Raw genomic sequence first — 22,248 nt, 5'->3', positions numbered from 1 at the left:
GTTGGAGACTGAACTTGGGCCTGAGTTGGAGCGGGTGGAGAGGGAGGGGCAAGTTCCAAGCCACCGCTGGGCCGGAACTGGGGGCCTGAAAGAGGAGGAATGAACCAGATTGGACCGCTAAGGGACTGGGCGGGGGAAGGAGGGGGCGGGGCCTCGGCTGCACCGCCCCCCCCACCCGAGGGGGCGGGGCTGACTCCAGGCCGCAGCCAACTGCGGGTCCCAACCGCCGGCGGGTTGCGTCTTCTGAGCTTCCTGGACTTCCTTTCCTACCGGCTGTTCTCGGCTTCCCCAATCTGTCAGCCCCGCCGCCAGCTTCTCGATTTCTCTGTCGCCGTGTTTCTTCACTTTTCGTGGTTTGTGTCCGCGTCCGCAGTTTCTCTCCTGCCCTCGTCTCCCGGGCTTGATCATTCTCCAGGGCTTCAGTGTCGGAGACGTGAGTGCTTGACCCAGCGCCCAGATCAGCCCGAGAGAGATGGAGGAGCCGGGGTTCCCTGCAGGTGAGTGTGGCTGGAAGACTGGCTGCTGCTGCTAAGTCGCTTCAGTCGTGTCCGACTCTGTGCGACCCCATAGACGGCAGCCCACCAGGCCCCGCCGTCCCTGGGATTCTCCAGGCAAGAACACTGGAGTGGGTTGCCATTTCCTCCTCCAATGCATGAAAGTGAAAAGGGCCTCCCAAAACGTGAGGCGAAGTGACTGTGCTGACAGGTTCGGCAGCACTCTTTGGATTTAGGAAATCCAGTCTATTGGGTCAGAGACACCCCAGTGGGCTAATCTCTCAGACACAGCCAGAAGGTATTCTTGGCTAGCTCTGTTTTTGTTTTCCTTCGACTGAAGCCTAACTTGTTTTGCGATGGAAGGGAACTGAGACTGGGAAAACTCTTACTGGAGAGGGTCTACAGGCTTCATAGAGCCCAGAACTAAAACTTATATGAGTCCTGGGCCTTGGTCCAGGTTTTGTTACTGACTCATTGAGTGGCCTTAGAGGAGTTTATTCCCCTCTGTGGATCTGAGAATCCTATTGTGTACCATGAGAGGAGTTTGGACCATAGGATCTTCAAAGACCTAACATATGATGAGTGCTCCTTAAGTATTAGTTGTTAGGCGTGAATAAAATGGGGGAGTCTCCCTTGGGGCTCACTGGAGGCTGCTTACTGCACTAGATTAATTGGAGTCTGTGGAATTATGTTATTCTTCAGGCTTGAGAAATAGGTGGCATTATCTCCCTTGCAGGAAGAAACTGAGGCTCAGTGGTAAACTGGATTTGCTAGTAAGTGTCAAAGCCGAGTCAGTCTTAAAGTCCATGTTACACTATACTTCTCAATAAGAGAGCAGGGAAATCTTGATTGAAAGGTGATTATGTGGAGCAGTAGTTAATAATGTTGAGTTTTCTGCTGAAATGAACAACTCCAGTCAGTTCAGTCGTTCAGTCGTGTCCCACTCTTTGCGACCCCATGGACTGCAGGCAAGGCTTTCCTGTCCATCACCAACCCCCGGAGTTTGGTCAAACTCATGTCCATCAAGTCGGTGGCGCCATCCAACCATCTCATCCTGTGTCGTCCCCTTCTCCTCCCGCTTTCAATCTTTTCCAGCATCAGGGTCTTTTCCAATGAGTCAGTTCTTCGCATCAGGTGGCCAAAGTATTGGAATTTCCGCTTCAGCATTAGTCCTTCCAATGAATATTCAGGACTGATTTCCTTTAGGATTGACTGGTTAGATCTCCTTGCAATCCAAGGGACTCTCAAGAGTCTTCTCCAACACACAGTTCAAAGCACAGTTGAAAAGCAAAAGAACTGTATCTGATTTTTCTCTGTCCCTAGCTCCTGGCACATGGTTTGTGTGAAATAGTTTGGGTATTGATGCCACAGCCACCACGTGTGTTACCATTGCCATCAACATGATCAGCATAGTTAGTAAGCAGTGATAGGGACTCTAATTGTTACAGTGACAGCAAAACCATAAATTGTGAAGACTTCTGAATTTATACTTTTACTTACATAGTGCCTTAAAGTTTATGAAGCACTTTTGAGTGGTTCTTCAGTCATCTTAGGTAAGTATTATTTCATCCACATTTTATAAGCAAGGAATCCAAGACCTGGGTTAAGTGACTAGTGCAAGGTCACATAGTAAGAACTTGTGCTTCTCCTTACGAGTTCTATCCACTCCCTGTCCCTATCCACTCCCTGTCCCTTTCGTTTTTTCCTGGTCCTCCCTGCCCATTCCTATGCTTGTTCTGTGCTTTATTCTTGTCACCCAGACACATTCTGTTTTGATGTTGACCAATAGTCTTGTGTTGGCTGATGATTAATAGTGTTGATATTATCTCAGGCTGATGATTAATAGTGTTGATATTAACTCATATCCTTACAAGAATTTAAAATACGACCTCTCCCAGAGGGGCAGAGGGGTTTAAATACTTTAAAGAAGGGTAGTTGTAATTGTGGTGGTTGTCTTCATCCTCCTCCTCCACAGGTTTTGAGGAGTAACACTAGAATATGTAGTGATAGACAGTCCAAAAATAACAGCTGTCATATATTGAGCTCATTACTGTGTCATGGGCCCTGTAACAGCCATTTACACTTTTTACCTCAATTCTTTCAGCCATTCTACTGAATTTTATAAACTAGGGTCCAGCAGTTAAATTACATGCCCAAGTTCATGTAGTCCTGGCTTGGCCCAAACCTTGTTTTCTAAACCATTACACAGCCTGACTCTCTGGCAGGAGAGCCTGAATTAAGAGAGAGGTGTGCTCAAGTATGGTGTGAGGAAGACAGTTGAGAACCCAGAATTGGAGTGAGGGGAAGTTTTTCTTCTGGACTTAGGAGGCCACCTCCCCATCCTTTTGGATAGTGAGCTGTGATTCTTTCTCACTTGAGGTTAGAAACCAGTGAAATGAATTATTCACATGCTGAGTGAATTCACATGCTAAATAAGTCACTTATATGCTGTGAAAGACAAACTTGTCTTGACTGACACTAGGAACCTGTAGCCCAAAGCAGTGCAACTTTCCCCTTCAGTTCATTGTCCAGAAGGCTACCTGAAAGAGTGGTCTGAAATATGTACTTGATCTTGGCATTCATCTGCCAAAACCTGTTGAGTGGCTCCCTACCCATGGGATAAACAGCTTAATAAGGTATCGAAGCCTCCCAGGATTTGCCCTCGCCCGACCCCTTCAGTGCCATCTTCGTTCACAGCTTTTGCACTTCACTGTAGTCATACTGGATTACTCTGAATCCCCACAGCTCATAGTGTGCTTCTGCGATCTTTAGGCTTTTCATATCCATTCCCTCTCCTCTTCTCCTTTTTACCCTTCAGTTGGTTAACCCACTGTTCAGCCTTTAAGATCCAACTCACCCATTCATTCAAACATTCAACGAACATTTGTTAAGCCTGTGAATTACCAGGCAGGGTTTTAGGTTTAGAGGTATAGCAGTGAATAAAACAGACATGTACATGCCCTTTATGGAACTTCTATTCTGTAGGGCATATTAAATAAGTATAACATATGGGTGATGGTAGGTGGCATGGAGAACAGAGCAGGGAAGGGGGATAGAGAGGGACAAGAGAGTTGTCAGGGAAGGCCTCACTGATTGGACGATGTCTGAATAGAGCTGAAGAAGGTGAGGAAGTAAGGTATCTGAATGCCTCAGGCCCAGAGCATAAGGATATGAAACAGGGGATCACTTAACTTATTAGCTTTTCAAAACTCCACTGCTGCCTTGATCTGGACAGTTGTTTTTTTTCTGGTTTCCTGCACACTCTCATGTTGACCTCTTAAAGTAGAAATTACTACATGATATTGTAATTGTCAATGTATATATGTCTGTCCCCTCACCTGGATGTGGGCAGGGACCTCTGATCCCTTTCTGTCTCCTCAGCACCTACCTGATGGCTTTAATTCCAGTGGGCACTCAGAAATATTTATTAAATAAACGAAGAAGGCCTTGTGGGTCTCATTCTTACAGCCTGATTATTTTTACAAATGATTTGGAAGACAAGGCTTGGACAACAAATGGTGAGAGGAAAAATCATTCTAAGCTTGATTCTATCTGTCTGGCTTCCCTTTGTGGGCCTCTGAGAAGTTGAATACCTGAGAAATGTACCTAGAGATTTCCATTTTAAGCATTATAGCAAGCCAGCTAACCTGTAAAGTAAATGATGGATAAGTATAACAAAGCCTTTTATAGCTGAATTTCCAAGAAAGTAAGAGAAATCCCCAGGGGCCTAAAAACCAAGAGTAAACTGAAAACTGGAGAAGTTAGCCCCTTTACGTGACCTCAGCTGCCCTAGATGTTTGCTGGTCTCTTTTACCTCAAAGCTTGGGCTTTAATATACCTGCTATTGCAGTGAATGAAACCATAGGCCCACCTGTGTTAGACTCTGGTTGGAACTGAGATCCCTGCATGAAGCCAGATACCTTGAAAATCTATATCCTCTGATTGAGTGGAGTAGGAAAAAGAAATCTTACTACTGACAGAGATGACAAAGAAGATTGCTTCTTATTCTAGGCTCCAAGAGAAGGGAAAAGTTTGCCCGGAGAATTCTGAACCAGAGGCATTCTCTCGTATGGATTTGGGTTTATATTTATATTGCCTGAATTGCCTAAAAACTCCAAGCCAGGAAATTGACTATTAGGAACCATCCGGGCTGGTAATACCTCTGAATGCTTGGCAGAAGCACATACAGAATCTCTCTGGAGAGACACTTGACACAGGCTACACAGGATTCCCACAGAGCCTGGAATATAGACTTGTTATATGAGAATGCATATTGCTTGCTTTGTGCTATTGAGATCATGATGTTACTTTTGTATATAAAAAATAAATGTTTGGGTACATCTTTGCCTCCCAGTGACCTCCAGAAGTGAAATGATAGAGCAGAACTTGTGTCCCAGCGAGCCTTTGGATGTGGACACACACTGAGCTCCCTCCTATCCTTGCAGAGGTCATGGAAGAAGTGACATCATGCTCCTTCAGCAGCCCTCTGTTCCAGCAGGAGGACAAGAGAGGGGTCACCTACCGGATCCCAGCCCTGATCTACGTGCCCCCTGCCCACACCTTCCTGGCCTTTGCAGAGAAGCGCTCCTCGAGCAAGGATGAGGATGCTCTCCACCTGGTGCTGAGGCGAGGATTAAGGACTGGGCAATCAGTACAGGTGACTCCTTATCCCAGATCTGAGCCTGGGTCTCATTTTCTGCATTGCTCACAGCATGTCACAGTGTGTGCCCTTTTCATCAGTGCAGGAAAAGCCTTGTGTCTCAGCTGAGGAGGGGGGAAAAAAAGCAGTAAAAGCAATGCTTTCCCTTATTGAATACTTACTGTTTGCCAGAGGCACATTGAAATTCACAGCCACTCTGTGACATAGGAACTGTTGTCAGTCACATTTTACAGATGAGGATACTGAGGCTCAGAGTGATTGCTATTTGCTCAGGGTCAAACAGCTATAAAAAAGCAGTAAAAACAAGCTTCAAACCCAGTCTCTGAATAGAGGCCTCCATGATTTGTGTATTCAGTTCAACCAACATGTGGTGTGCTTTTCATTCACATTCTCTTTTATTCTCATAAGTCACTGAAAGCAGTAAGCATTGTTAGTCCAGTTTTGCTGATGAGGCATCCTGGTGCTCCAACAGGTAGGTAGCTTGTTCAGGACCACAGCTAGCGAAAGACACGGGGGAGGAAAACAACATCTGTATTCTCCCCCCTCTTCCCTTTGCTTGTCTTCCTTCATGCTTTATGTGCTGCTGCTGCTGCTGCTGCTAAGTCGCTTCAGTCGTGTCTGACTGTGCGACCCCATAGACAGCAGCCCACCAGGCTCCTCCGTCCCTGGGATTCTCCAGGCAAGAACACTGGAGTGGGTTGCCATTTCCTTCTCCAATGCATGAAAGTGAAAAGTGAAAGTGAAGTTGCTCAGTCGTGTCTGACTCTTAGCAACCCCATGGACTGTAGCCCGCCAGGCTCCTCCATCCATGGGATTTTCCAGGCAAGAGTACTGGAGTGGGGTGCCATTGCCTTCTCTGTGCTTTATGTGAGGTACATATTATTATCCCCATTTTATAAGAAGGAAAGTGACTTGCCTTAGGCACATACTTAATAAATGGAGAACTGGGGTCAGTGCCCTTGTCCGTAGGTAGCACATTTTTACTGTGTTTTTAATGGGGGAGAGAATAGTTACTGCCCTTGGGGCTGTGAACTACAGGGTTAGTTTAGAACCCAATTTTGTTATTGTTGACTTTTATCTCTCAGAGATGGCTGAAGTGAGGATCAAGTGAGACAGTGAATTTGAAAAATACACACATAATCATACATACATACATTTTTTATGAGTTATTTTAATCTGCTTAACCTGCACTGCTTTTTCTGCTCTCAGAAGTCTCACCTTTAAAACTTCATGTCGTTAGGGATGCTTTGCTTTGCTGTTATAGTGCAAATGCTGTTCTGCTGAAGGTGGACCTTACAAGCAAGCCCTGGCTGCTTTTAATGCCTTACTCACATTTCCCCTTGGGGAAGTTTTTTACTTGAGGGACTTTCCATCCCCTGCTCTTATACCTTATCATGTGTCTTTCTTATGGCCTCCCAGGGTTGAACCTCTGCTTATATCACTGGTGCCTTTCAGCCCAACTTGAAGTTCTAGCTCTTTTGTTTCCTCCAGGACAGGCAGTACCTGTGGTTTCTGTTGCTCTGCTTTTTGCCACAGACAGTTGGGCAGTTACGTTTTTTTTATCAGACCATACCTGTTACATAACCTCACTATCCAGTAGTCACATCCAGTCACAAACGTGTCCACTGTAACTCATTCTCTCTTCACTTTATTTTATTCACATTCATTCTCTCATTTACTTAATTGTAGAATCTTAAAATGGGAAGAATTATCAGCCCAGCTTCTTTCCCAATATAGAAATCTTCTGTATTCCATTGGTTGCTACTAATAGCTTAGTAGTTAAGAGCATGGCTTTGGAGTCAGGCAAGACCTATCATTTATTGACTGTGATCGTGAATACTTGACTCTTCTGTTTCATTGTCTGTGAAATATAATTAATAATACCAGTTTCATAGTAGGAACTCAACATTAGTCATCTTCTATTAAGGATCTACTTACACAACTCCTCAAATTAGAAACTTAGTCATGTGGCAACTGTTAACTTATTTTTTGAAATGAGATCCTCTGTACTTGTCTGTAATTGCCTGTTGTTGTTATGCCTTATGGGGAAGTCCATCTGTACATTATAAAGTCCCTTTTTGTGGAGAAGTGCTCTTTGATGTATCTGAAAGCAGTATCCACACCTTCCAGGTCTTCTATCTTTTAGCAGCTCCTTAGGCCACAGTCTTGATTTGATTTTTTGTCCTTTGAAAACTGATTACAGTCCTTGGGACCTGGTGTGGAAGATCAGTGTATTTTTGCAAAGTATGGTACTCATAACTGAACTTATGACCCCAAGGATAGATTGACCAGCTCAGCAGTGAAGTGGCTATCCCATCTGGTATCCTTTTAATGCAGCCTACAGTAAAAAAAGTAGCATTTATTTTTTGATAGCTGCTTAAATGTTAAATAGATGGTCAGCTAAACCCTTCAAAAACTTTTCGGATTTTTTTGTTCTTTTAAAAACATTTTAAATTATGGTAATATGCACCTAACGTAATACTTTCCATCATAATCATTTTTCATTTGGCTGTACAGGGTCTTAGTTGTGGCAGCTGGCATCTTTAGTTGCAACATGCGAACTACTAGTTGTGGTATATGGGATCTAGTTCCCTGACCAGGGATCAAACCCAGGACCCCTGCTTTGGGAGCTAGGAGTCTTGGCCACTGGACCACCAGGGAAATCCCTCTGTCATAACCATTTTAAGTATACATTGCGGTGTTGTTAACTGTATTACATTATTTGTCTCTAGAATTTATTCATTAGTGCATAATTGTAACTGTATACTCACTGAACAACAACTAATTTCCCCCCTCCCCAATCCCCTAGAGATTAATACTGTACTTTGTGAGTTTGTTTACTTTAGACATTTCATGTAAGTGGAATCAAGCAATATTTTGTCTTTCTGTGATTGGCTTATTTCACAGGATAATATCCTCAAGGTTCATCCATATTGTAGAATATGTCAGGATTTCTTTTTAAAGGCTGAATAATAATCTATTGTATGTTAATTTATTATTTCATTTATCCAGTTTGTTTAGCCATTCACCCCTTTTGTCCACTCATCGGCTAGTGGACACTTGAGTTGCTCCCACCTTTTGGTTATTGTGAATAATGCTGCTGTGGAATAAGGAGGTGCATGTAAATGTCTCTTCAAGACTGTTTTTTCTATTAGTTTTTGTACAGACCTAGAAGTTGAATTGCTGAGTTATGTGGTTGTTGTTGTTCAGTCACTCAGTCGTGTACAACTCTTTGTGACCCATGGACTGCTGCATGCCAGGCTTCCCTGTCCTTCACTATCTCCTAGAGTTTGCTCAAACTCATGTCCATTGAGTTGATGATGCCATCCATTCATCTCATCCTCTGTCACCCCCTTCTCCTCCAGCCTTCAGTCTTTCTCAGCATCAGGGTCTTTTCCAGTGAGTTGGCTGTTCGCATCAGGTGGGCAAAGTATTGGAGCTTCAGCATCAGTCCTTCCAATGAATATTTAGGATTGATTTCCTTTAGGATTGACTGGTTTGATCTCCTTGCTACCCAAGGGACTCTCAAGTGTTTTATCCAGCACCACAGTTCAAAAGCATCAATTCCTCAGTGCTCAGCCTTCTTTATGGTCCAACTCTGACATCCATATATAACTATTGGAAAAACCATAGCTTTGACTAAACAATCCGTATCCATCAGAGGGCAGACAGAATGAAAACCACAGTCACAGAAAACTAATCAAACTGATCACATGGACCACAGCCTTGTCTAACTCAATGAAACTATGAGCCATGCCATGTAGGGCCACCCAAGACGGATGGGTCATGGTGGAGAGTTCTGACAAAACGTGGTCCACTGGAGAAGGAAATGGCAAACCACTTCAGTATTCTTGCCTTGAGAACCCTATGAACAATATGAAAAGGCAAAAAGATATGACACTGAAAGACGAACTCCCCAGGTCAGTAGCTGCCCAATATGCTATTGGAGAAGAGTAGAGAAATAACTCCAGAAAGAATGAAGAGGCTGAGCCGAAGCAAAAGCAATGCCCAGTTGTGGACATGACTGGTGATGGAAATAAAGTCTGATGCTGTAAAGAACAGTATTGCATAGGAACCTGGAATGTTAGGTCCATGAATCAAGGTAAATTGGAAGTGGTCAAACAGGAGGTAGCAAGAATGAGTGTCGACATTTTAGGAATCAGTGAACTAAAATGGACTGGAATGGGCAAATTTAATTCAGATGACCATTATATCTACCAGTGTGGGCAAGAATCCCTTCGAGGAAATGGAGTAGCCCTCAGAGTCACAAAAGAGTCCAAAATGCATTACTTGGGTGCAGTCTCAAAAATGACAGAATGATCTCTGTTTGTTTCCAAGGCAAACCATTCAGTATCACAATAATCCAAGTCTTTGCCCTCACCACTAATGCCGAAGAAGCTGAAGTTGAATGGTTCTATGAAGACCTACAAGACTTTCTAGAACTAACACCCAAAAAAGATGTCCTTTCCATCATAGGGGACTGGAATGCAAAAGTAAAGATACAATCAAGAGATATCTGGAGTAACAGGCAAGTTTGGCCTTGGAGTACAAGATGAAGCAGGGCAAAGACTAACAGAGTTTTGCCAAGAGAACACACTGGTCATAACAAACACCCTCTGCCAACAACATAAGAGATGACTCTACACATGGACATCACCAGATGGTCAATGCTGAAATCAGATTGATTATATTCTTTGCAGCCAAAGATGGAGAAGCTCTATACAGTCAGCAAAAACAAGAATAGGACTGACTGTGGCATAGATCATGAACTCCTTATTGCCAAATTTAGACTTAAGGAAAGTAGGGAAAGTCACTATATCATTCAGGTATGACCTAAATCAAATCCCTTATGATTATACAGTGGAAGTGACAAATAGATTCAAGGGATTAGATCTGATAAAGTGCCTGAAGAACTATGGATGGAGTTTGTGACATCATACAGGAGGCAGTGATCACCACCATCCCCAAGAAAAAGAAATGCAAAAAGGCAAATGGTTGTCTGAGGAGGCCTTACAAATAGCTGAGAAAGGAGAAGCGAAAGGCAAAGGAGAAGAGGAAAGATATACCCATCTGAATGCAGAGGTCCAAAGAATAGCAAGGAAAGATAAGAAAGCCTTCCTCAGCGATCAGTGCAAAGAAATAGAGGAAAACAATAGAATGGGAAAGACTACAGATCTCTTCAAGAAAATTCGAGATACCAAGGGAACATTTCATGCAAAGATGGGCACAGTAAAGGACAGAAATGGTATGGACCTAACAGAAGCAGAAGATGTTAAGAAGAGGTGGCAAGAATACACAGAAGAACTATACAAAAAAGATCTTCATGACCCAGATAACCACAATGGTGTGATAACTCACCTAGAGCTAGACAACTTGGAATGTGAAATCAAGTGGGCCTTACGAAGCATCACTACAAAGCTGGTGGGGGTGATGGAATTCCAGCTAAGGTATTTCAAATCCTAAAAGAGGATGCTGTGAGAGTGCTGCACTCAATATGCCAGCAAATTTGGAAAACTCAGCAGTGGCCACAGGACTGGAAATGGTCAGTTTTCATTCCAATCCGAAAGAAAGGCAATGCTAAGGAATGTTCAAACTACCGCAAATTGCACTCATCTCACACACTAGCAAAGTACTGCTCAAAATTCTCCAAGCCAGGCATCAATAGTATGTGAACCATGAACTTCCAGATGTTTAAGCTGGATCTAGAAAAGGCAGAGGAACCAGAGATCAAATTGCCAACATCCGTTGGATCATCAAAAAATCAAGAGAATGCCAGAAAAACATCCACTTCTGCTTTATTGATTACGCCAAAGCCTTTGTGTACATCACAACAAGCTGTGGAAAATTCTTCAAGAGATGGGAATACAGACCACCTTACCTGCCTCCTATGGGTCAGGAAGCAACAGTTAGAACCAGACATGGAAGGACAGACTGGTTTCAGATTGAGAAAGGAGTACGTCACGGCTGTATATTGTCACCCTGCTTATTTAACTTATATGCAGAGTACATCATGCGAAGTGTCAGGCTGGATGAAGCACAAGTTGGAATCAGGATTGCCGGGAGAAATATCAGTTTCAGATACACAGATGATACCACCCTTATGGCAGAAAGTGAAGAGGAACTAAAGAGCCTCTTGATGAAAATGAGAGAGGAGAGTGAAAAAGCTGGCTTCAAGCTCAGCATTCAAAAAACTAAGATCATGGCATCTGGTCCTCCCATCACTTCATGGCAAATAGATGGGAAACAATGGAAACAGTGACAGACTTTATTTTCTTGGAATCACTACAGATGGTGACTGAAGCATTGAAATTAAGAGGTGTTTGCTCCGTGCATAGAGGAGCTTAGAAGAAAAGCTATGACAAACCAAGACAGCCTATTAAAAAGCAGAGACATTACTTTGCTGACGTATGGTTTTTCTAGTAGTTACTGTATGGATGTGAGAGCTGGACCATAAAGAAGGCTGAGCAGTGAAGAATTGATGCTTTTGAACTGTGGTGTTGGAGAAGACTCTTGAGAGTCTCTTGGACTGCGAGGAGATCAAACTAGTCAATTCTAAAGGAAATCAGTCCTGAATATTCATTGGAAGGACTGATGTTGAAGCTGAAACTCAATACTTTGGCCACCTGATATGAAGATCTGACTCACTGGAAAAGACCCTGATGCTGGAAAAGATGGAAGATAAGAGGAGGGGGCAACAGAGGATGAGATGGTTGGATGGCATCACTGACTCAATAGACGAGTTTGAGCAAGGTCTGTGAGTTGGTAATGGACAGGGAAGCCTGGCATGCTACAGTCCGTGGGATTGCAAAGAGTTGGATACGACTGAGTGACTGAACTGAACTGAACTGAGAAGTACTAATGCTTTTGAACTAAACTGAGAAGTACTAATGCTTTTGAACTGAACTGAGAAGTACTAATGCTTTTGAACTGAACTGAGAAGTACTAATGCTTTTGAACTGAACTGAGAAGTACTCATGCTTTTGAACTGAACTGAGAAGTACTCATGCTTTTAATGAGCCTCATGTCTCCCTATGAGTCTTTCACTCCTGCTTTCTCCCTTCCCCTCATCTAGTGGGAACCCCTGAAGTCCCTGATGAAAGCCACGTTACCTGGACACCGGACCATGAACCCCTGTCCTGTGTGGGAGCGGAAGAGTGGCTACGTGTACCTGTTCTTCATCTGTGTGCAAGGCCATGTCACCGAGCGTCAACAGATTATGTCAGGCAGGAACGCTGCACGCCTCTGCTTCATATGCAGCCAGGATGCTGGCCATTCATGGAGTGATGTGAGGGACCTGACTGAGGAGGTCATTGGCCCAGAGGTGACACACTGGGCCACTTTTGCTGTGGGGCCAGGTCATGGCATCCAGCTGCAGTCGGGGAGGCTCATCATCCCTGCATATGCCTACTACATCCCGTTCTGGTTCTTTTGCTTTCGGCTGCCATATAGAGCTAGGCCTCATTCCCTGATGATCTATAGCGATGACCTAGGAGCCACATGGCACCATGGCAGGCTTATCAAGCCCATGGTGACAGTGGAATGTGAAGTGGCAGAGGTGATCGGGAAGGCCGGCCACCCTGTGCTGTATTGCAGTGCCCGGACACCAAACAGGCACCGGGCAGAGGCCCTCAGCATTGACCATGGTGAATGCTTTCAGAAACCAGTCCTGAGCCATCAGCTCTGTGAGCCCCCTCATGGCTGTCAAGGCAGTGTGGTGAGTTTCTGTCCCCTGGAGATCCCAGGTGGATGCCAGAATCTTGCTGGCGAAGATGCACCTGCCATTCAGCAGGGTCCTCTGCTGTGCAGCTCAGTGAGACCAGAGCCGGAAGCTGGAACCCTGTCAGAATCATGGCTCTTGTACTCACACCCAACCAATAAGAAACGGAGGGTCGACCTAGGCATCTACCTCAACCAGAGCCCCTTGGAGGCTGCCTGCTGGTCCCGCCCCTGGATCTTGCACTGCGGGCCCTGTGGGTACTCTGATTTGGCTGCTCTGGAGAATGAGGGCTTGTTTGGGTGTTTGTTTGAATGTGGGACCAAGCAGGAGTGTGAGCAGATTGCCTTCCGCCTGTTTACAGACCGAGAGATCCTGAGCCACGTGCAAGGGGACTGCTCCACCCCTGGTATGAACTCTGAGCCAAGTAAAAGTAATTCGCTTAGGACCCAACTTTGCATAGAAGGCTACCGTAGAAGGCAGTCACAGCCAGGACAGTGGAGGCCAGGATAACAGAGGTTACTGAAGTCTGCAGAGAAACAAAACACCTAATATTCTGCTCCCTACCTGTTTTCACTTCTCATTCTCCAGAGAACAAAATGAACATCTTGCCATAGCTACTGCATTCAAAAGAGCACTGAACGGTGAGCTGAGAGACTATGATGTCATCTTGGCTCTTCCACTGGCTTGCTTTGGGACCTTGGACATGTCACCTGTACTCTCTGGGCCTCAGGTCTCCATCTGTAAAAGGAGAGGGTCGGATCTCTGATTTCTCTTCTTCCCATCCCTAGGAAAGGCAGTGTGCCTGCATGCTCCCTGATCAGCAAGTCCTGGCTGTATGTAGGACTCTTATCTCAAAGGCAGGCTCGGCTTTTCAAATGACTTGCCACTCATCCAAGTATAAGGTTACAAGCAGGTGTCATAGCACAAAGGAAGATGTAGGTGGCCTGTTTTGTTTTTAATAACAAAAGCACTTACATCCTTCTGATTATGCACGAAGCTCTACAGACTCACTGTTCTAGAGGAATCGGGCCAAGCAGCAGAATTATAGGTCACTTACCTTCTCCAGCTTTACAGCTCTGCTCCACCTTTCCTTCCTTGTCCAGAAAGCATTACCTCTGAAGGAGAAAATGAGATGCTCAATGTCAGTGATCTTCAATAATGGTACTTAATGTTTCTGCTGGCATGACTCCTATGAGAGATGAACTTGAAGTTCATTTATTAGGATAGTTATTGATGAGAAATGAACATGGGTTAGGACTTCAAAGCATCGGACAAAACTTTCTGCTATTGCTGCTCTCAAGGAGTTCACAGTTTAGGGGGCTAGAAGAGGGATAAAATTGAAGAAAATAAATGTAGCTGGGGGATAGTTTATAGATATTGGGCTCTAAGTGGGAGTGATAGTAGCTGCTGATGGTATTATTTTAATTGTATCTTAATTGTGCCTGGAGTCATCTGCCCCAGAACTTGTCCAAGCTGCTGTTTGTTTTTCTCAGAATGTTGTCTTCACTCAGCCTTCTTTAATGGAGACAGTCGTCACCATTCAGAAGGTCTCTGGACTCAAAAACCTCTGAATCAAGCATATTTGTTCAGACCTACTGAAATTTGGACCATCTCTACTATTAGTGAAGTGTAGAGATGCTTCTTTATCTAATAGATTTGGGATAAACTTTGACATTGCTGGTTCTCAGATGATAGCAGATGGTTGCTCTTATTTTAGATCATTTCCTCCATAAGCCTTTTACTGTGACAGATACTCTTATTGTGAGAGCTACCTTTTTTGTCCCTATTTTTGGAGGATAATGCCTTAAACAGGCAGCAGGTAAATATATTTGGTGCTGAGTAATGACCCTGGAGAGTAAGTCGTTGTCGTGGAACACAGCCTAGAAAGTTGGGGGATGCAGTTGTACCAGTCAGATGACAAAGAGTCCTATAGGATGAACGTAGAGATTAACTTCACCTACTTTAGCATATGGGTTAAGCCCAGGGCTTAGAGGGGCTTTTAAAAATCCCCTTAACCTCTCATACATTTGCTGAAGTTAATACACAGTTATGATCATTCACTCACTCATTTATACATTTATCTAAATGTTTCCATAATTGAGTACCTGTGCATAATGTGAGGTACTTTCTAATTGCCAATCCCTGCTTGAAAATTGCTTGTGGCTCCTCATTGCCTACTAAAGGGTGTTTACATTTAGCCTGGCATGTAGGACCTTCAGTTGCTGGTTGAAATAATGAACACTCCTCTCTTCTTCTCTATATGAAGCTGCTGTCAGAGAAGACCTCGGTCACTTTGGCAAGTGGCAGGGGCTGCGATTTCAGAGTGGGCAGCGTCGGTGGTACAGGGAGGAACTGGGGAGGGGAGGATTGAAAGGGCAGCCCCTCCTGACTGTAGAAACTCCTTGTTCAGCAAAGCTTTCCTGAGCACCATACCCCAAATTGACAGGAGTAGAGAAGATGGCTAGGTTCTAAAACCAGAGTTAAAGGATGGAGAAAATGAGAATACAAGGTTCTTTGGGACCATCCAAGAAGGGAGTCAAGGAACGGAGCTCAGCCACATGCCAGGGTGGACCCCAGATGCCCAGTCCTCTTGGGAAGTCTCATCCATCTTTAAAATGCCCTCCCCTTTCTCCTTCCCCTTGGCTTCAGGTTTGCATCTCCTCGGTGACTAGCAATGAAATTCTTCAATAGGTGAAGGAGGTCTGAGCATATTTCAGTAATATCAGGAAAAGAGGGTTGGGCACAGGGGTAATCCACAATGAGGATTAGAGAACAGAACAGAGGGGTGATGGCAGTTGTGAAGGAAAAGCACAGCAGGGAGGAGTACTGACACCTTTAGGAAGGGGGAGAAAGGGGTACACACAGGAAGCCCAGGCTGGAGAGATGGTGTAGGTGGTGGCTGCTGTGAAGAAGAAATGACAACAGGCCAGAGCTGTTCCACAAAATGTGTGGGAGGGAAAGAAGCCTGCACAGGTGGAGCTGCAGACAAGTTTTAACCCAACCCTGTAACTTGAAGCTTGTCTCGGTGCCAGGTGACCATCCAAAACAGCTGTAGTGTCAGTTACCCAAGGTCTTGAGGGCCCTGGGACCTATACCATGATACTGTCTCCTAACTGAACCGATTTCAGCCACAGTTGGGTTGGGAGAATGGGAAAGATAGAGCAGGTGAAGGCAGCTGTGAAGAAAAGAGAAAAGCAGACTAGGTGCCATGAAGAGAGGACTGGCTAGGCTGTGATCTTTGGCCTGAGAGGCTCTTGGCCCCTCGGGATTGACCCATCGAGCACAGATGACCCACCACCGGAACTGCAGGAAGGCGCAGTAGGCCCCTCTGTCTGCTGGTGTACACCCAGACTAGCCTCCCACTTGCTCGGCCTGCCGGTCCTGCTCACGCTCCCTGCCTCCTGCTTTATTCAGTCTAGGCTCCTAACCTTTACCTTCTGTGTGTGTGTGTTAGTCGCTCGGTCACATTCGACTCTTTGTGACCCCAGAGACTATAACCTACAAGACTCCTCTGTCTGTGGAATTCTCCAGGCAGGAATACTGGAGTGGGTTGCCATTCCCTTCTCCAGGGGATCTTTCCAACCCAGGGATCTAACCCAGGTCTCCTGCCTTGCAAGCAGATTGTTGACTGTCTCAGCTACAAGGGAAGCCCTAACCTTTACCTTAGGCCCTTGTTATTTGGACCTGTTTCTCCTGGTCACCAGTCTCCCCTCATATATCCACAGGTTGTCATGCAGCCACATCCACAGATAAACAGCCTTACCCCCTCCCTGTTGGGTAGCCCGAGGGACGCATGGAAGTCGGCCCACAGCTGCACAGCCCCCCGCCCAAGGCAGTAGGATCCATTCCTTCCATGTTGGCCAACTGAGGCTGTTCAGTCTTCTCTAAGAAGCTGTGAGTTTTCCCCACTGTATCATCCAGCAGCTATCATGTCATCCTTCCTGCGCTGCCGGAGCGCACGGCATGGGCCTCTCTTTGGTCCTTGGCACAGGCTGCCCATAGGCCTCCGCCAGGCTGTGAATGCCTTGAGGACCAAGTTTGTCTGCTTCCTTTCTGCATCCTTTTTACCTTGAATCATGACTTATTTTTGTGATATATTGCTAGCATATTCTGAATTCCCTGATGGTAAGGACTGTGTCTGATTCCTCGCTTTGTCCTCTGCACCCAGCACAGGGCCTGGCACAGAATAGGCAGCAGTAAAGTTGTGCTGAATGAACAAAGGAGTCAAAGACTCTTGGACTTCTGGAGCCAATTGAGAGGCCAGGGCACATTTCCCCACAGGAGGAGCATGTTGTGTCCCTCTGTGGCTGATGTGCTCAGCCTGCTGAACACGTACCCTAAATGAATCTCTGTTGGGGCTACACCCAGGCCAGTCACAGCCCTTCCTTGGAATGAGCTGCTCTCTGGCTTGAGCATGTTCCTACCTGGATGTCACAGCATCCCAGCCCAAGTCTAAAGCCAAGCCTTGACTTGGGGTTCGTATTTCACTGGCATTTCCCCTTTGTCCCTAATTGGATTTTCTCTAACTGCCACTCCTCCAGGGAGATGCTGGGGCTCAGTGTTTTCCAGTGTGCCTTGCTCTGTGTTACCACGTGCCAGGAATGCTCTCTCTACTGTTTAAGAACTGCCGTGACTCTTTGAAACAAGGAAGACGAATAAAGAGCTTAATTCTGAGGGCTACTGTTTTTGACTTTTGTTGTATTAAGGTGATTATCATCCTAATACATCTATCTAGTTTGTAGCCAACTTCTCTCAAAAACTGGGTTTTGAGGCACTTTCTTGCATTCTGTAAGAACTTTTACTTTCAGAAATCCTTACTAATAATAATCCTTTGCACTTTAACACATTGTCCTTTGAATATAGTTACCTACTGAGGAAAGCAGGGCAGAGATTAATATAACTGTTTGGTTGTGTATTACATGCCAGCTATTAAGTGTAGAAACTGGGGTGTACCAAATCAGCCCTGTCTGACACCAGCCCCATTGCTGTAATTACACATCTTTTTCTATTTTGAAAGTAACCTTGAGGTTATTCTCAAATTGCTGCTGGAGAGGCCACAAATATTTAGTGAAGTGGGGTGACAGCTTTAACTTATGATTTTTACTTGACTGTTCCATTGAAATGGTCATTGCACTGGCTGAATTTCACCAGATATTTCTGTATGTCAATCTGCTTTCTTAAATTGGTGGTTGGAAAACTTTTAAATGGGCCTTTCATCATACAGTCATATAAAGATGAAAGAATAAATGAAGTTCAGAGAACTTCTAATTTACTTCTTAAAATTGAATTACAAAAATTGTTTATATAATCATTTGAAAAATCTGGTGATCTGTTTTATTTTTGTGTGTTCTGTTAGATTGCTTAATGTCTGAAGGACCTCTGGGCTTGAGAGGAACGTGCACTACTGTATAAACTTTAGTGCTCAATTTATTAAACTCTTATTCAGTAAAACATTGAAAACCTCTTGAATATTTAAACAATGGCAAATTTGATTAAACTGGCTTAAACATAAATGCCAGTTACAAATTTAGTATAGCTGATCCTTTTTGGATATTTCAAATAGTAGATAAAGCATAAATCCAAACAGTATAAAACATATCCTTACACCAAAACAGCACAAGAGAGCTGATGCCATGGTTTTAATTTTGTTCCATATTGTTACTACGCCTTTTGGGAATTCTAACTTTCAAACCTCTCTAGATTTTAGTAACTATAAGATTTTTTTCTCCCTACCTGGCTAGGGATTTAGTAATAAATAGCAGATCCAAAGGAAAACAAATACCATTTCGGATAAGCTCTTTCTACTGGAAGCACTGAACTGGGAGGTTGGAGGCTTGGAAATAGACAGCCACCTTCCCCTTCTTGGCCAGTGGACAGTGTGGCAGAAGACTAAAAGAATCAGAGCCAGACAGCAATAGTCCTGATGATATCCACTAGGGTCCTTCCTGTTACAGGAACCTATAACCCCCAAAAGTTGTTTGATTTTTATTTTAGTTTTTAAGCTAGTTAGGGTTAGATGTATACAGCTTGCAACCTAAAGACTGCCTACCCATACTCACAGAAAATTTGATTAATTAGTACCACAATCTGTTAGTCACTCCCTGGAGCAGAACTATAAGCCATGAGAAATTAACTTTCAATATAGTCTGCCAAAGTTTGATCAACAGTATTACTGAAAGGGTACCTTACTCAGACTTTGGAATAAGTGGAGAAAAGACTGGACTAGGAGGAGTCTGGAGTTCAGGGTCTTTGAGTTGACACTGACTTGATGGGTGTTTTGGTGTCGGCCACAGGCCCTCTCTGGGACACTTTTATTCAGCTACAACAGGAACATCCTCCCAGCCCTGCCACTCACTTGAGAGTTGTGCGAATCTGATGAGGTAGTGAATCCTCAGAAGGGTTTGGGAAATGGTGCCATTTCCTGTAAATAAAAGAAAATCCTTTTTCCATTGTTCTTCATTGGCAACACTGGACAGTAGAATGCTGAAAATGAGGGTGATGGGTGGAAGGGAGGGGAGGAAGTCAGGGCCCACTGAGGAGGGACTCTAAGGCTGGATGGCCAACTTGCTTCATCACCATCACATCCTTCGCAAACCACAGGCCTCGTGATTTTGCCCAACCTTCTGACTGCCCTAGACTTTTGCTCCCTTACTTAAGAATGTCCCAGTCTGTATAGAGAAGAGGGAAATCTCAACCTCAAGTAGGAAGGGACTTGGTCTGAGTCATTGCTGGTCTCTGTGCCCACCCTAGGATTAGGCATAGCACAGTAGAGGAAAGATGTGAGGGGAGTAACACAAAGTACCTACTATGTGTTTTTAGTTACACATACAATTTTCATTTAATTCAACAATTACATGATACAGTCCAGTGTCTCACGCCTGTAAGTGATGAAGTCAGACCTGATTCTAAGCCTATATTGCTGTCATATGGCAAATAAGAGGCAGAACAGTGGGTGATGCTAACCTTGTAGGTTAATGTGAGGCAGAGATGGTGCCTCTTAAGTCCCTGGAACATGGTAAGCATTAAGCAGCTAGTGAGAGCCTGGTGGTGGTGATCCCTGTAGTAACAAGATGTCTAGAGTGGCCTCTCAAACCAAAGGTCTTCTATTTCAACCAGGAGAAGTGCATTTGTTTCTCTCCTTGGGAGCCTGGGTCTAGCTGGAAATTACTTTCCAGTACACTCAACTTTCACAGCAGCTGCCTTCCAAGACCCAGAGTCATCCTAAACATAGATTTTGTTGTCATCAACTAGGAATAGAATCAGAAATGAGAGCATATGTTCCCTTGATGACTAAACATAGAACTTGATAGCAGGTGAAGCTGACTTAGTGCCAAGTGAGGTCAGGGGCCTATGGGCAGGTCTCTGATTGAGCCACAGGTTGGAGATAGCAATACTGCCTCTGCCTTTCCCTGCTGTGGGCCAGTCCCTGGGGCTCTACAGTGCCAGGTGTGAGCTCATTGCACAATGTAGTTGGACCTCCATACATGGTCTCTCATCCTCACAACAACCAGGGAGGCAAGACATTGTCTCCTACCCACAGGCAGGGAAACGGAGCCTTGTAAACATTGAATAACCTGGGCAGTTAGCATAAGTATAATTTCTTAACCTGAGTAGCACTGCGTTATAGTACTTACCTCTTCATCTATAATCTATCTCATACTCACACTCTCACCAGCTCCATGGGTGAGGGGAACTGAGACTGTCAGTGTCACTGCACGATTGCACTCATCTCACACACTAGCAAAGTAATGCTCAAAATTCTCCGAGCCAGGCTTCAACAGTACGTGAACCATGAACTTCCATATGTTCAAGCTGGATTTAGAAAAGGCAGAGGAACCAGAGATCAGATTGCCAACATCTGTTGGATCATAGAAAAAGCAAGAGAGTTCCAGAAAAACATCTGCTTTATTAATTACACCAAAGCCTTTGACTGCGTGGACCACAACAAACTGTGGAAAGTTCAAGAGATGGGAATACCAGGCCACCTGACCTGCCTCCTGAGAAATCTGTATGCAGGTCAAGAAGCAACAGTTAGAACTGGACATGGAATAACAGACTGGTTCCAAATTGGGAAAGGAGTATGTCAAGGCTATATATTGTCACCCTGCTTATTTAACTTATATGCAGAGTATATCATGCAAAATGCCAGTCTGGGTGAAGCACAAACTGGAATCAAGATTGCCAGGAGATGTATCAATAACCTCAGATACACAGATGACACCACCCTTATGGCAGAAAGCAAAGAACTGAAGAGCCTCTTGATGAAAGTGAAAGAGAAGAGTGAAAAAGTTGGCATAAAACTCAACATCCAGAAAACGAAGATCATGGCATCCAGTCCTATCACTTCATGGTAAATAGATGGGGAAACAATGGAAACAGTGACAGACTAATTTTGGGGGCTCCAAAATCACCGCAGATGGTGACTGTAGCCATGAGATAAAAGACGCTTGCTCTTTAGAAGAAAAGCTATGTCCAACCTAGACAGCATATTAAAAAGCAGAGACATTACTTTGCCAACAAAGGTCCATCTTGTCAAAGCTATGGTTTTTCCAGTAGTCATGTATGGATTTGAGATTTGGACTATAAAGAAAATTGAGTGTTGAAGAATTGGTGTTTTTGAACTGTGGTGTTGGAGAAGACTCTTGAGATTTCCTTGGACTGCAAGGAGATCCAACCAGTCAATCCTAAAGGAAATCAGTCCTGAATATTCATTGGAAGGACTGATGCTGAAGCTGAAACTCCAATACTTTGGCCACTTGATGCAAAGATCTGATTCATTGGAAAAGATCCTGATGCTAGGAAAGATTGAACGCAGGAGGAGAAGGGGAGGACAGAGGATGAGATGGTTGGATGGCATCACCAACTCAATGGACATGAGTTTGAACAAGCTCTGGGTGTTGGTGATAGGGAAGCCTGGTGTGCTGCAGTCCATGGGGTCACAAAGAGTTGGACACAAGTGAGTGACTTCACTGGACTGAACTGAACTGAGTGCTACTGTTCATGTAATACCCATCAGTCAGACAGCAATCCAACTCTATTGGTCTGAACTGTCATGTTCTGCCCTTGCTGGTCCCACTGATTTTGGCCATAAGGCAAAGATCCTCCTTAGTGTTTCCTGTTACCACTCTCTGTAACTCCCTTTCCTCAGGGGCCTCAGATCCAGATTTCTTTGGGGTCAAGACAGAAAATGGTCAGGAAGCAGCAGCACCCATCTGCTACTGTATGTGCCTGGCTTAAAAGCTCACATTCCTATTACTGAAGCTGAATGGTAGTTCTAGGCCATTGACTTCATGTAAAGGCCGAGTCCTATGGACAGATATGAACTTTGAGTGGAAGGTACCATGCTCATTTGTTCCTTATATGATTCTATCCCCAGC

The 22,248-nt window shown here is 44.5% G+C and overlaps 1 protein-coding gene across 1 annotated transcript; it reads left to right on the top strand.

The window, feature by feature from the left end:
• On the top strand, positions 1-17,545 carry NEU3 (neuraminidase 3). Its single transcript, XM_027562897.1, has 3 exons — positions 1-497; positions 4,940-5,151; positions 12,227-17,545. The coding sequence occupies exons 1-3, from the start codon at positions 473-475 to the stop codon at positions 13,379-13,381; spliced, it is 1,392 nt and encodes a 463-aa protein (XP_027418698.1). The 5' UTR covers positions 1-472; the 3' UTR covers positions 13,382-17,545.
• The last annotated feature ends 4,703 nt before the right edge of the window (positions 17,546-22,248 follow it).

The sequence above is a fragment of the Bos indicus x Bos taurus genome, chromosome 15 (assembly GCF_003369695.1).
Source record: "Bos indicus x Bos taurus breed Angus x Brahman F1 hybrid chromosome 15, Bos_hybrid_MaternalHap_v2.0, whole genome shotgun sequence".
Taxonomy (NCBI): Eukaryota; Metazoa; Chordata; class Mammalia; order Artiodactyla; family Bovidae; genus Bos; species Bos indicus x Bos taurus.
This window is presented reverse-complemented; position numbering and strand designations above follow the sequence as displayed.

Coding starts and splice junctions, on each gene's coding strand:
- NEU3 (XM_027562897.1), top strand. CDS start 473: ATGGAGGAGCCGGGGTTCCCTGCAG. Junction 498..4,939: donor GGAGCCGGGGTTCCCTGCAG/GTGAGTGTGGCT, acceptor CTATCCTTGCAG/AGGTCATGGAAGAAGTGACA. Junction 5,152..12,226: donor GGACTGGGCAATCAGTACAG/GTGACTCCTTAT, acceptor CCCCTCATCTAG/TGGGAACCCCTGAAGTCCCT.